This window comes from Myotis brandtii, unplaced genomic scaffold (assembly GCF_000412655.1).
Source record: "Myotis brandtii unplaced genomic scaffold, ASM41265v1 scaffold300, whole genome shotgun sequence".
NCBI classification, from domain to species: Eukaryota; Metazoa; Chordata; class Mammalia; order Chiroptera; family Vespertilionidae; genus Myotis; species Myotis brandtii.
Genome location: NW_005361459.1, coordinates 2144699 through 2156636, shown reverse-complemented (window position 1 = coordinate 2156636; position 11938 = coordinate 2144699). Strand labels below are relative to the sequence as shown.

The 11938-nt window shown below is 42.2% G+C and overlaps 1 protein-coding gene across 1 annotated transcript; it reads left to right on the top strand.

Annotated features, from left to right (window-relative positions):
- Positions 1-78: 78 nt before the first annotated feature.
- On the top strand, positions 79-9275 carry RPP40 (ribonuclease P/MRP 40kDa subunit). The gene is made up of 8 exons (XM_005869644.2): positions 79-239; positions 2320-2464; positions 3777-3845; positions 4463-4558; positions 5632-5757; positions 7518-7716; positions 7829-7963; positions 9062-9275. Exons 1-8 carry the CDS (start codon positions 117-119, stop codon positions 9258-9260), a joined length of 1092 nt encoding a protein of 363 aa, XP_005869706.1. The 5' UTR covers positions 79-116; the 3' UTR covers positions 9261-9275.
- The last annotated feature ends 2663 nt before the right edge of the window (positions 9276-11938 follow it).

Here is an 11938-nt window from a genome sequence, read left to right as displayed (position 1 = left end):
AAGGGGTGGGATGAGGAGAGGGGCGGGCGAGGAGAATGGGCGGGGCGATGAGATGGGGCGGGGCGAGGAGGAGGGGCGTGCACGCCAACTTCTGGAAGGCGTGCGTAAGGGAGAGCATGGCTACCCTGCGCAGGCTGCGACAGGTACCCCGGCACTTGCTGGTCTGCGAGAAATCCAACTTCGGTGACGACAAGTCGCGCCACAGGCATCTTGTGGAGACGCACTATCACAATTACAGGGTGAGTCCGGCCGCCTGGGCCAGGGGCCCGGGGAGGCTTGGGAGATACCGCGCTCTGGTGTGGTGGGTCCGCTCGCGGGGTGCTCTGGGAAGTGTAGTCTCTTAACCGCTTTGAGCCAGTGGTTTGCGGATCTGTAGGACTACAATTCCCAGGATGCACCGGGCGTGAGGCAATGTGCTCTTGGCCTGATCCAAACGCCACTGGCTGATCCCTTCCGCGGCCCTGGTGCCTTGCATTCCGGAGAGGGACTCCCAGCCCGCGACTAGGGAGATAGGAGGGCGTGACAGCTGCGAAGCGCAGCCGCAGGGAACTTACTTTTGCCCCAGATTGAAGCCAGACTCTCGCCTTCCCATCACCTAATTCCTTCCCCACAGAGCATCGTGCGGAGTCCAGCCCCAGGAAACTACTTGCTTTTCTATCCTGCGCGTGGCAACTTTCTGCTTTGCCTGCCTGCTGCCCTCTGTGTCCTGCAGGCAAACTGTGCTATTTCTGCCGCTTTGGGAACACATTCGCTGTGGTGGCCCTGCTAGCAAGCGCCCTTAAAAGTTGTGTGGGGTTGGTAACATGAGCTGCTGTTTCTTGAATGTCACGCCCACCCTGGCCGCTGTGCTAAGTGGTTAGATTCCTGCTCAAGGGGACGATCCCGTCCTGGCAACCTATCGAAGTGTCTCTCACATCGTTGTCTCTCTCTCTCTCTCTCCTGGCTCCCTCTCTCCCTTCAATTCGCTCTAAAAATCAATGGAGTGAGTATTAACCAAAAATAAAAAATAAAAGAATGTCATCCTCATGGAGTGCGTTCTTCACAGATGTGGGAAGTTGAGGCGTCGATGAGGTTAATCATGGGTTTATCCAGGATTTGCTGAGTAGGGAGAACAACCCAAATTCCCGGTCGAGTTTGAGTAGGCCGCTTTTACCAGCCTAGTGAAGGGGCTAGGCCTCCAGAAAATCAGCCTATGATGATGGTTTAAGCCTTCAGCACTGTAAGTGACCGACCTGGTCTTCTCTCAGGCTGGACGGTCCTGGTCCTTGGGAACAGGCTGGCGGTCAGGCCCTGGGAGAGCGGTTTTCAAGGTGTGGAGCCCGTGGGCAACATGTACAACCCTTGGGTTTAGCCTCTCTGCTTTGGATGGGAAGCTCACCACTGCCAGCAGTCAGGGGTGTTCGCCTTAACCCACCAGGTCTGCTCTGTAGAATGTTTCTGTCTATAAAATAGAATGGTCCGGGAACACTTCTGCTTCCAGGTGCCCTCTGAATCATTGATTCTGAAGGGACACATTCCTTATGCCCTAAGGGACAGTTCCTTTGATTCAAGCCTGCTACTAGATAAACAAATCTAGTATTCAGTTGTCCTATATTTCCCTAAAATTTTGTTAGAGTGGTAAAAGGAACAGGACAAAATATATTGCTTATTTATAAAAGATACAATATTAACAAGACCTTGCTACTAAAGCAAGGGTGGGGAACCTTTTTCTGCCAAGAGTCATTTGGATATTTCTAACATAATTCGCAGGCCATACAAAATTATCAACTAAAAAGTAGCCTGCTGTATTTGGTCAAACATTTAATTAACTCACCCTTAATGCCTTGGCAGGGCCAGAACAAATGATTTCTCGGGCCTTATAGGCCCTCAGGGCAGAGGTTCCCCACCCCTGCATTAAAGTTTTTTTGCTCATTCTCTTTCTAGAACTGTATCTTCAAATACAGAAATGAAAAACTTGAATTGTCAGATTTTTTTCTGCCTGAGATTGACAAGTTAATTTATAAGAGTTTTGGCCCAGCCGGTGTGGCTCAGTGGTTGAGCATCGACCTATGAACCATAAGGTCACACTTCGATTCCTGGTCAGGGCACATGCCCTGGGTTGCGGGTTCAATCCCTGGTAGGGGGCGTGCAGGAAGCAGCCTATCAATGATTCTCTCATCATTGATGTTTCTATCTCTCTAACCTCCCCTTTCCACTCTGAAATCAATAAAAAAAATTTTTTTTTTTAAGTTTTGTAGAAATAACAGTCTTCATGATGTAGAAACTTGGGTGTTGATCTACATAATAATGAGACCTGTTTATATTTACACTTTCCAATAGGTTTCATTTCTGATTCCTGAGTGTGGGATACTATCAAAAGAACTGAAAAGCCTGGTCATGGAAACTGGAGCCTATTACTTTGTGAAGAATTTACCTCTTCATGAGTTAATTACCCAAGAATTCATCAATACCTTTGTAAAGAAAGGTAAGGAAAACTGTAGTGTCTATGAGCATGGCAAGACGAGGAAGGACAGTTAGATCATATCACAATACAAGGGCTGGTGTTTTCAGCACGGCCTATGGAGATGGTGTTTTCAGCACGGCCTATGGTCTGTGATCCAGTGCATGCATCACTCTCCCCATCTCTCCGTACTCTCAACTTTCTCTCTCTCATGCTTTCGTTAGGTGCTGGTTTCTGATGACACTAGTCCACAAGTGTTGCATGGGGTTGTTGTAACAAAAGGATATCCCTCATCTTAAAACAGAAATTAATGAAGAGGAAAGTCTTTTGATCCATGTTTTCAGATACCGTGCTGCTGGGTGTGTGGCTGCAAGAACACTGCTCCCAGTAGTTCCCACAACAGCTGTCTCACAGGGTTGGCTTCCTGAGGCAACCACAGCAGCTGTTCTCAGAGCCGGGTACTTGTGGTTTGATGTCTTCTGTTTAGATTTTATGACTCTCACCCTCCTCTGCTCACCTCATTCCCATTCATATCTGCTGGGTTGATTGGTTTATTCCTGTTCTTTTCTAGGATCCACTTGTTTGAAATTGTATTTCAGAAAGTGTTTAGGGATCCCGCCCTCATTCCATAAGTTACTACACTTAGAAGTAAGCCACTTACTTATCTTGTTGTAGGACTCTTGTGTGTCCTCTCAGTGGAGCTGTGAAGGATCTTAGTTACCTGGAACTCTGCTCCTTCTGATGTTGCTGGGGCTGCTTATGAAGCTGGACGACTTGTCTTTGGTTTCGTCGACATTATTCCTTTAATCTGTTTTGAATCTTAATACTGCTTTGTTAATAGTGTGGACATAGCAATAGTAGGCACTGTTACACATCTTATCCAATTTAAATCCTTGCCACAACTCTATGAAATAGGCTATGATTCCCATTTTACAGGTGAGGAAATTGAGCTGGGAGAGATTGAGTTGCTTTCTTAACTTCATACAAGTTCCTGGCACATTTGAATCTCAGCCTGGAACCCTGCGTCGCGCGTGTGTACACTTACCTAATAGTCCACTTTGTGCCTCTCGGCCAGCATCCCCAAAGACTCACGCCCCACGCTCAGTCCATCTTCTGCTCGATAGCAGTCAGCTTGCACAAACAGGTCTTGGGCAGGGGATTAAACTAACTGTGCTTGGCCTTCCATGTCCCCCAGGTCAGCGCTGGCAGGTTTTAGGTGTATTGCGTGAGCTGGAGCAGTAATTTCAAAGATTTATTATCATGTAAAAAATAATCTGCTAACTTTTTGCAGCTGTGATTTTTTTTCTTAATTTCTCCTCTGGGCTTTCTCTTACAGGTTCATGCTATGCACTATCATACAATACAAATATTGATGAAGATAATACTGTTGCCCTGCTGCCAAATGGTAACAACACTCATCTTTTCTTTTCTTTGTTAATTAAAAAGGAAATGCAAACTGTAAAAAAAGTCAAATCATCCAGATGTACAGAAAGTGAAAGTCACCGTGTCATCCCCCTTCTTCCAAACTCACTCCCCTTCTTAGAAGGAACTGTCGTTAACAGGTTGTGTTCATTCTTCTAGACATTTCCTATGAATTTATAAACACACATAAAGGTGCTTCTTTTTAACATAAATTACATTATAGTATTTTATTTCTCAATTTGCCTTTTTCCCAAGCTCTATATCATAGACATCTTTCCATACCAGTGCATATAGTTCTAACGCACTATTTTTAATGTCTCGAAGGTATTCCAAAAAAGAGGTATACAATGACTTGTTCATTCTTTCTTCAATAGAAATTTAGATAAATTTCTAGTTTCACTATTATAAATAATATCCTTGTATATGTAACATTTAAACAGTATCCTTGTATTATAAATAAGATGTCTGTATGTATAAATAATATCCTTGTATTATAAATAAAATCCTTGTATGCAATTTATCACTCTGATATTACCTTGCTTTCTTTTAGTCATAAGTCATGTTTTGACATCACTTTTATGGGAATTATTTGATTTATAGGGAAATTAATTTTATCACTGGATAAAGACACTTATGAAGAAACTGGACTTCAAGGTCGTCCATCTCGTTATTCTGGTAGAAAAATAATGAAATTTAGTAAGTATTATGCTTGCTCCATCAGTTTCTAGCAAGATAGTAATCTTTTCGTGGCAATTTAAATTTAAATGCTTGAATCACCTCTATTCTCTTTGTTCAGAAAAAGTATGGATTTTTCTTGTCTTTAAAGCTTCTGACTCAAAAGGCTCTCAGTTGGACCACAGGGAGGATAAGATAATGCTACTTCTCTTCAGCTGTAGGCTGCATCTTATAAAGATCATAGAATTAGAATGGTCCTTTAAGTATTTACATTTTGGCTCAAAAATTTAAAATAATAAATTCAAGGTAAGAGTCTACAAATTGTTCTTAATGAAGAACTTCCTTTGAGCCCTAGCCCGTGTGACTCAGTTGGTTGAGGTCACTGGTTCAATTCCCAGTCAGGGCACATGCCCAGGTTTCAGATGGGGCATGTAAGAGGCAGCTGGTCAGTGATTCTCATTCATCAATGTTTCCTTCTTGCCCTCTTCCTCTCTCTCTAAAATCAATAAAAACATTTCAAAAGTACAAAAAAAGAATTTCCTTTGATTTGCCCAAGTCTTTGTGGTTACTGGTAGAAATGTACTTATGAGTGAAGAGTTGTCATCCTGCTGGCAATTTCCAGCTTGAGCCTCAGTAGCAAAAGTTGCTACATCCACAGGTAGGTTAGAGTTGACTCTGCCCTTGGCTTTGACCTAGGAAAAGTATGAATTAAAAACATCTGTTGCCCAACTGTTTGGCTCAGTGGTTGAGTGTCACAGTTCGACTCCTGGTCAGGGCACATGCTCCCATTGTGGGCTTGATCCCCAGTGTGGGGTGTGCAGGAGGCAGCCAATCAATGATTCTCTCTCCCTCTCCTTTCCTCTCTCTGAAATCAATAAAAACGTTTTTAAAAAATCTGTTATTATCTCTTAATGCTAGAAATGACCATTAAAGGTAGAGTTTTGATTTGGTAAAACAAAGAGAGGGCAAGAAGAACATAATTTTTATTACCCATATAGTTTCCTAAAACTCTGGATTTTTAATACAATACTTTTTCCACAGTGTATGCTATTTACATATGAATGAAATACTTATTTCTCTTTCCATTTTTTAAGTTATTTCCATTGATTTGATGGACTTATCCTTTAAGCTGGATTCTAAGAAGTATGAAAGAATATCTTGGTCCTTCAAAGAAAAGAAGCCACTGAAGTTTGATTTTCTTTTGGCTTGGCATCATACAGGTATGAAGAATCAACTGTGAAATAATACAGTGATTTTGAAATCTAATTGTAATTAAAGGGGAGTGATGAAGAATGGTGATTCATCACTGTGGTCAGGGATATTATGTACACGTACGTGTGAACATTATTAAGGAAGCTGCCTTGGCCCCTCTCACATCCACAGAAACTGTAGTTCAGAGTAATCTATGTGTGGAGCCAGCTGCCTCCATCTCCTCGCTTATATGTAGACCCAGAGATCTGTCTGTTTTATTTATTTTTATTTCTTTGTTTATTTTTAGACCCAGAGATCTTGAGAGTGACTGCTGAGCAGCTTACCTTTACCTGTTTCTCTCCTTCCTTTCTCCAGCTTATCTCAAACAGCTTAATGTTTCAGATGTAATGTTCTAAACTGATACCACTGTAGTTATATACACAAACTGCCCTTCATCATTGCACAATAATAGTCAGGCATGCCATTAGAGGTTGGATTAAATTTGTTGCAGTTTTTAATTGATTAGAACAGTAAATTTAATTCAAAATTTGATGGTCACCAAAATGTTAATCTACTTACAATTGCTGTGCCTTCCTCCTTTTAGAAGTATATTTTTTGGCACATCCCACGAATATAATGAATCAGAGCATCCCAATTCCGATGGTGTAGTGCTCTCTTTTGGAAAATAGGGAAGCACATAGGTCCCTTTTGGAAATATGTCTGTCTCTCTGCCCCTCGTGGGAAGTGTCTGGCTGCTGAGTGTTTGTCTTGCATGAGTCCTGGGTCTGTAATACTTCAGTGCTCCTCCTCCTCCTTATGGTAGAGATACAAGAGGGCAGAGAGATGGACTGACATTTTAGTCACACGAGTCTTCATTGAGGACCATCTATGCATTGGGTTCTGGATGGCTCTGTGTCCTAAGATTCCCAATTATTTTAAGGGATTGTCAGGAACTATCTGCGACTTTATCCTACTTATAAGCTACGAAGTTAGCCTGCACAGTTTCATAGATGCTGGCAGGAGACATGGGTCAGAGACAAATGACTTAATGACTCACAGCAACATCAGTGCTCAGAGTATCAGCATTTGTACCATCCACCAAACTCCAGATCCTCCAGGGAGATACACAGGGGGCCTGGTGGTGCTGGCCATACATGTTGCAGGAAGGGAGACTGGAGCTTATCTAACGAACTCAAATCTTTTATACTGGGCAGTAAGCCTGCTGACCTTTGCCCTGGAAGGGGGGAAGGAGATAATATTTTCATTAGACTAAATAGCAAACAAGCCTGCCATTTGCTCCAGAGGGGGGGCACCATTTCTTCTTCCAAGGATGTTGGAAAATCCTTGAAGATACACTGGATTACTGGGTTCAGAGACAACCTTGAATGCGTTTCCATCATCATTCGGTTCCTCTTTCTTTTATAGAGTATGTGCAAATATGTTTCTTTTTCTGTAGAATTCATTCATTTTATTTGTACAAAAGTTATGCTTTGGGTCTTATTTAAGTTGAAATTTTCTTATTACAGAAAATGATGAAACTAGTATGGGTTGAATCTGAAAGTATATGTTTTTCTGGGAAAAGTGTGAAAGAAGATGAATGTTTATAGAACTTGGGCACATACAGCTGAAAGCAACTTAAATTATTTTATTTGAATAAAGCTTTGTACAACTTCCTTCCATTTTACTTAAGCCTACCTGCTTCCCGTAACTCTCAGGTGGGAGGAATAGTTTTAGGGATTCATGGGACCTGTTTACAGTATTCAAAAGGCCTTATATGGTTTGTTTTAAGGTGTGGGAGACTCAGCGATGATGTCATACTTCTCCAGTTACGGAATTCAGGAGCATCAGCCAAAAGTCGCAGTGAGCACGATGACAGAGCTGCAGTGCCCAGTGCTGCAGAGCAGCGAGCTCCGGGGAAAGCCAGGGGCGGCCTGCAGCCCTGGCGAGCTCCTCGATTGGCTGGGCGCCGTCTTCAGTAATGCCAAACTGTGCGTAAGAGGGCTCCTGCGCCTCTAAGGGCTCTGGCTTCAACGGGGTCTTAATATTTTGAAAGTGAACATATGGTGGACATAAATGTGTTTTCTTTCTTTTTTGTGACAGAAATAATGAGCCTAATAATTTCATATCAACCTATTGCTGTCCTCAGCCAAGCACAGTGGTGGCCAAAGCTTGTTTGTGTACAATCACTGGCTTCATACTTCCAGAGAAGATATGTCTCCTGTTGGAACAGCTGTGGTATGAACACTTTTTGCCTTCTTCATCTTGCTTGTCTGTGCCAACATGACATTTTAGGAGCAGTGCTACTGTTCCAAATTTCATCGTACTGTCATACACATTTCCCTTTTTTTCCTTGTTTGGGCTCACAGTGCAGCAACGTTATCATCTTAAATGACGTAATTATCCTTGGTGATGGGAAATTCTATTGCCACATACTTGTCCGTATGGAAAGACAAATAACAGAGCTTCAGGATACTCCTTGAAGACAAACTGCTCATTTTTCTAGTTGTGCTGCCCTGGATCACTTTGTTGAAGTTATAATGTCATTAAGAAAATACCAATACCCTATGAAAGACATAATCTGTTTTACATAATGGAGTTCTGCAAAATGTCTAATTTTTAAAGGGAGTACAAAAAAGGAGTTGACTATCTCTGAATCCAAATCCTATCTAAGATCAGTTCCAGCCCTAACATCGTATGAATCACTGGGCATCAGTAATATGCCAAGGACTGTATTAAGTAGTAGTAGTTTTTTCATTTTGGGAGGTATTATATAAATAAGTGCTATATTGTACCTAATGTCAGGAAACTCAACCCCCATATTGAAAAGTCTACAAAGTAAGCATAATGTGTCAGTCTTCACTTTGAAAATGTCTAAGGTTGAAGTCTTGATGGTTTTCCTTTTTAAACCCAGCATTCTTTTTCACATGTGTTAGTTTAGTACTTAGATTTTCTTCAATAGGAAGGCTTCAATTTTAGAATCCAATAAATTATTTTGCAGGATTTCAGGTAACAGAGACTGAAAGCAGCACTATTATAGGGAGAGAAACTATTCTTATTCACTTTGGGGTTTTTTTGTCCTGTGAATCTTATATGATCTTCCACAATGGAGGTAGGAAAAGCTGAAGTTTGTTTTGTGCATTGTATATCGGTTAACCTTTATTGAATTCACAATATAGCATCAAGAATTTAATTTGCATCTCCTGATTTTTATAAATAAAAATTAAGGTCAAAGCTTCATTGGAACATCAGAAGTATCACTTACTCTGAATAAGAAAAAAAAAGTGAACATTCCTAATTCTTCCTGTTTGTTAAGAATTAATCTTTCTTTTTCAGTCGCTACTTTGACGAACCCAAGTTAGCTCCGTGGGTTACGTTGTCGGTTCAAGGCTTCGCAGACAGCCCTGTTTCATGGAGAGAAAATGAACATGGTTTTCAAAAAGGAGGAGAACATTTATACAACTTTGTGATTTTTAATAATCAGGACTATTGGCTTCAGATGGCTGTTGGGGCAAATGATGACTGTCCACCATGAAAATATAAAATTTATGTTTGTCTATGTTTATTTTTTTCAGATTTCTTAGTGGTAAAATGTCTGTGTGCTCACTCGAGCATATATGATGATGACATATCTTAGATAAGCATCTGTTAGCATCCCGCTCTGGGGGTGGGGCCCATCCTGTGACTGCAGCGGGGGTCAGTCATCCAGTGATTAGCTCAGTTCATTTCTCCCTGTAGTATAAGCTCAGGGGTACGAGCAACTACAAGGGAGAGGGAGCCAGGGACCAGGGGTTATGGGGGCATCAGGTAAGATGTGTGCTCTTACTCAGGTATATGATTGCAACTTTTTCACATAATAGTAAAAAGATATCCTCATATCATACCAGAGCCAGTCCCTGCTTCAAGGGTTGTTCATACATTACCTCATTTAGTCCTCACATCAGTCCTACCAGGAAATAGGCACAGAGTGTAAATAAGCTACAGAGGTCACACTGCTTGTGAATCAGTCAGACTGATCTCATGCCTGCTGCTTCCGAGTGATGTGTTCCCTCTCTCCTGCCTCTGGATCAGGATGGATATTTGAATACTGTATATTGTTAGCATATTGAAAGAATTATTTTTTTCCAGCTGTATGACTGATAAAGACCAGCTGAAAACAACTAAAACTTCTGGAATACATATCAAAAACTATTATTTAAAGTGTATCACCGAGCTGCAAATAAACAATTCTCAGAGACTAAATAAAAAATATCTAATGAAAATAGAAACCCAAGGATATAATTCAGGTATTGATGCCACTTTTCACACTTAGGATATTTGCCAAATGTTAAGTGGAACTTTGCTTTTCACAGCCTGGGGTGGGGGCAGTGGCAGTAGAGTAGCAGACAAAGCTGAGGGCCCGCCCAAGGTGGCAGTGTAATGGGAGATCTCGTAGAGCTGACACTCTAAAAGGATAGCTTAGTGAGGGTGGGCCATGAATGAACCTGTCTGCCTCCCCTTCTTCCCTCCCCCAGATAGCAAGGAAGATCATCCCTGAGAGCAGATGCATAACCCCAAGCAGCCCTTAGCTGGTTTATTCACACAGCCTGGGTAGTCTAAAGACGTCTCAGGCTAGAAATTTGTTTGTTTGTTTCTCAACTATTGAGTTCCCACCAACTGCACAATCTGCTCCTAACATTAAGCTCCTTCCTTTGCAATTCGGTCTTTCTTAAGTGGTCCAATGAATGCTTTCTTTTCTTTAAAAAATATTTTCATTGGTATTTAGAGAGAGAGAGAGGGAAAGAGGAAGAGAAACATCGAGTGAGAGCAAAACATCAATTGGTGCCTATTGCACGCCCCCTACTGGGAATAGAACCCGCAACCTTTTGGTTCACAGGATAACACCCAACCACCTGAGCCAACCAGCTAGGGCATGATGCTTTCTTCCATCATCTGGAAGCAGCCTTGTGGTGTCAGCGAATTTAAGATTAATCTCCATGGCCCAGTGTTTGGTCTGCACCTCAAGTTGGAAATTTAAATTGATGTCAGGTTTGAGTGCCTTCCAGGTGACTGGCAGAGGAACTCAGATAGTTACAAGGGTTTAAGTTCATGATCAAAAATCACAAACAGGTAAAATAGACAAACAGAAGTGATGGACAGAAGCAGGCCTACAAAGACTTAAAATACTAGGGTTACCAAACAATATAAAGTATGTTATATATTGTATATTTAAAGAAATAAGGGGGATCAAAGAGCATGAGGAAAAATAACCAAGCAGATTGGGAAAAGTATCAAATGGAATCTGGGAATGAAAAAATGTAATAGAAAGTTTAATGGACTAGCTTAATAGTACACAAAACACTGAAAAGAAAGGAATAGATACAGGGAATAAGGATGTTTCAAACTTGCAAAAGCAGAAAGACTTAATCACCAGAAGACCAGGCATTACAAGAAAAGTTAGGATGTTCTTCAGATAGAAGAAAAATGGTATCACATGGGAATCTAGATCCACACAAAAGAATGAAGATCATTGGAAATAGTAACAATATGGGCAAATGCATGATTTATTATTATCCAAACCTCTTCAAGAGATCATTGTTTAAGTAATCATAATATATTGTGGACTTTTATAATTGGGACCCCTTGGGGTATGTCCAACATCCCTCTCACAATCCAGGACTGCTGGCTCCCAACCGCTCGACTGCCTGCCTGTCTGATTGCCCCTAACCGCTTCTGCCTGCCAGCCTGATCACCCCCTAACCACTCCCCTGCCAGCCTGATCAACACCTAACTGCTCCCCTGCCAGCCCAATCACCCCCAAGTGCCCTCCCCTGCTGGCCTGGTCGCCCCCAACTGCCCTTCCCTGCAGGCCCAGTCACGCCCAACTGCCCTCCCCTGCTGGCCCGGTCGCCCCCAACTGCCCTGCCCTGCCGCCCATCTTGTGGCCACATGGGGGTGGCCATCTTGTGTGTTGGAGTGATGGTCAATTTGCATACTGGCTGTGACTAATTAGCATATCCCTCTCTTATTATTGTGTTGGAGTGATGGCCAATTTGCATACCAGTGACTATTTAGTATATCCAGTCATGGCTAATTAGCATATCCAGTCATGACTAATTAGCATATCTGGGCTAATTAGCATATCCCTCTCTTATTATATACTAGAGGCCCGGTGCAAAAAAATTTGTGCACTCGGGGGGCGGGGGGAGGGGGTTCCCCCAGCCCGGCCTGTGC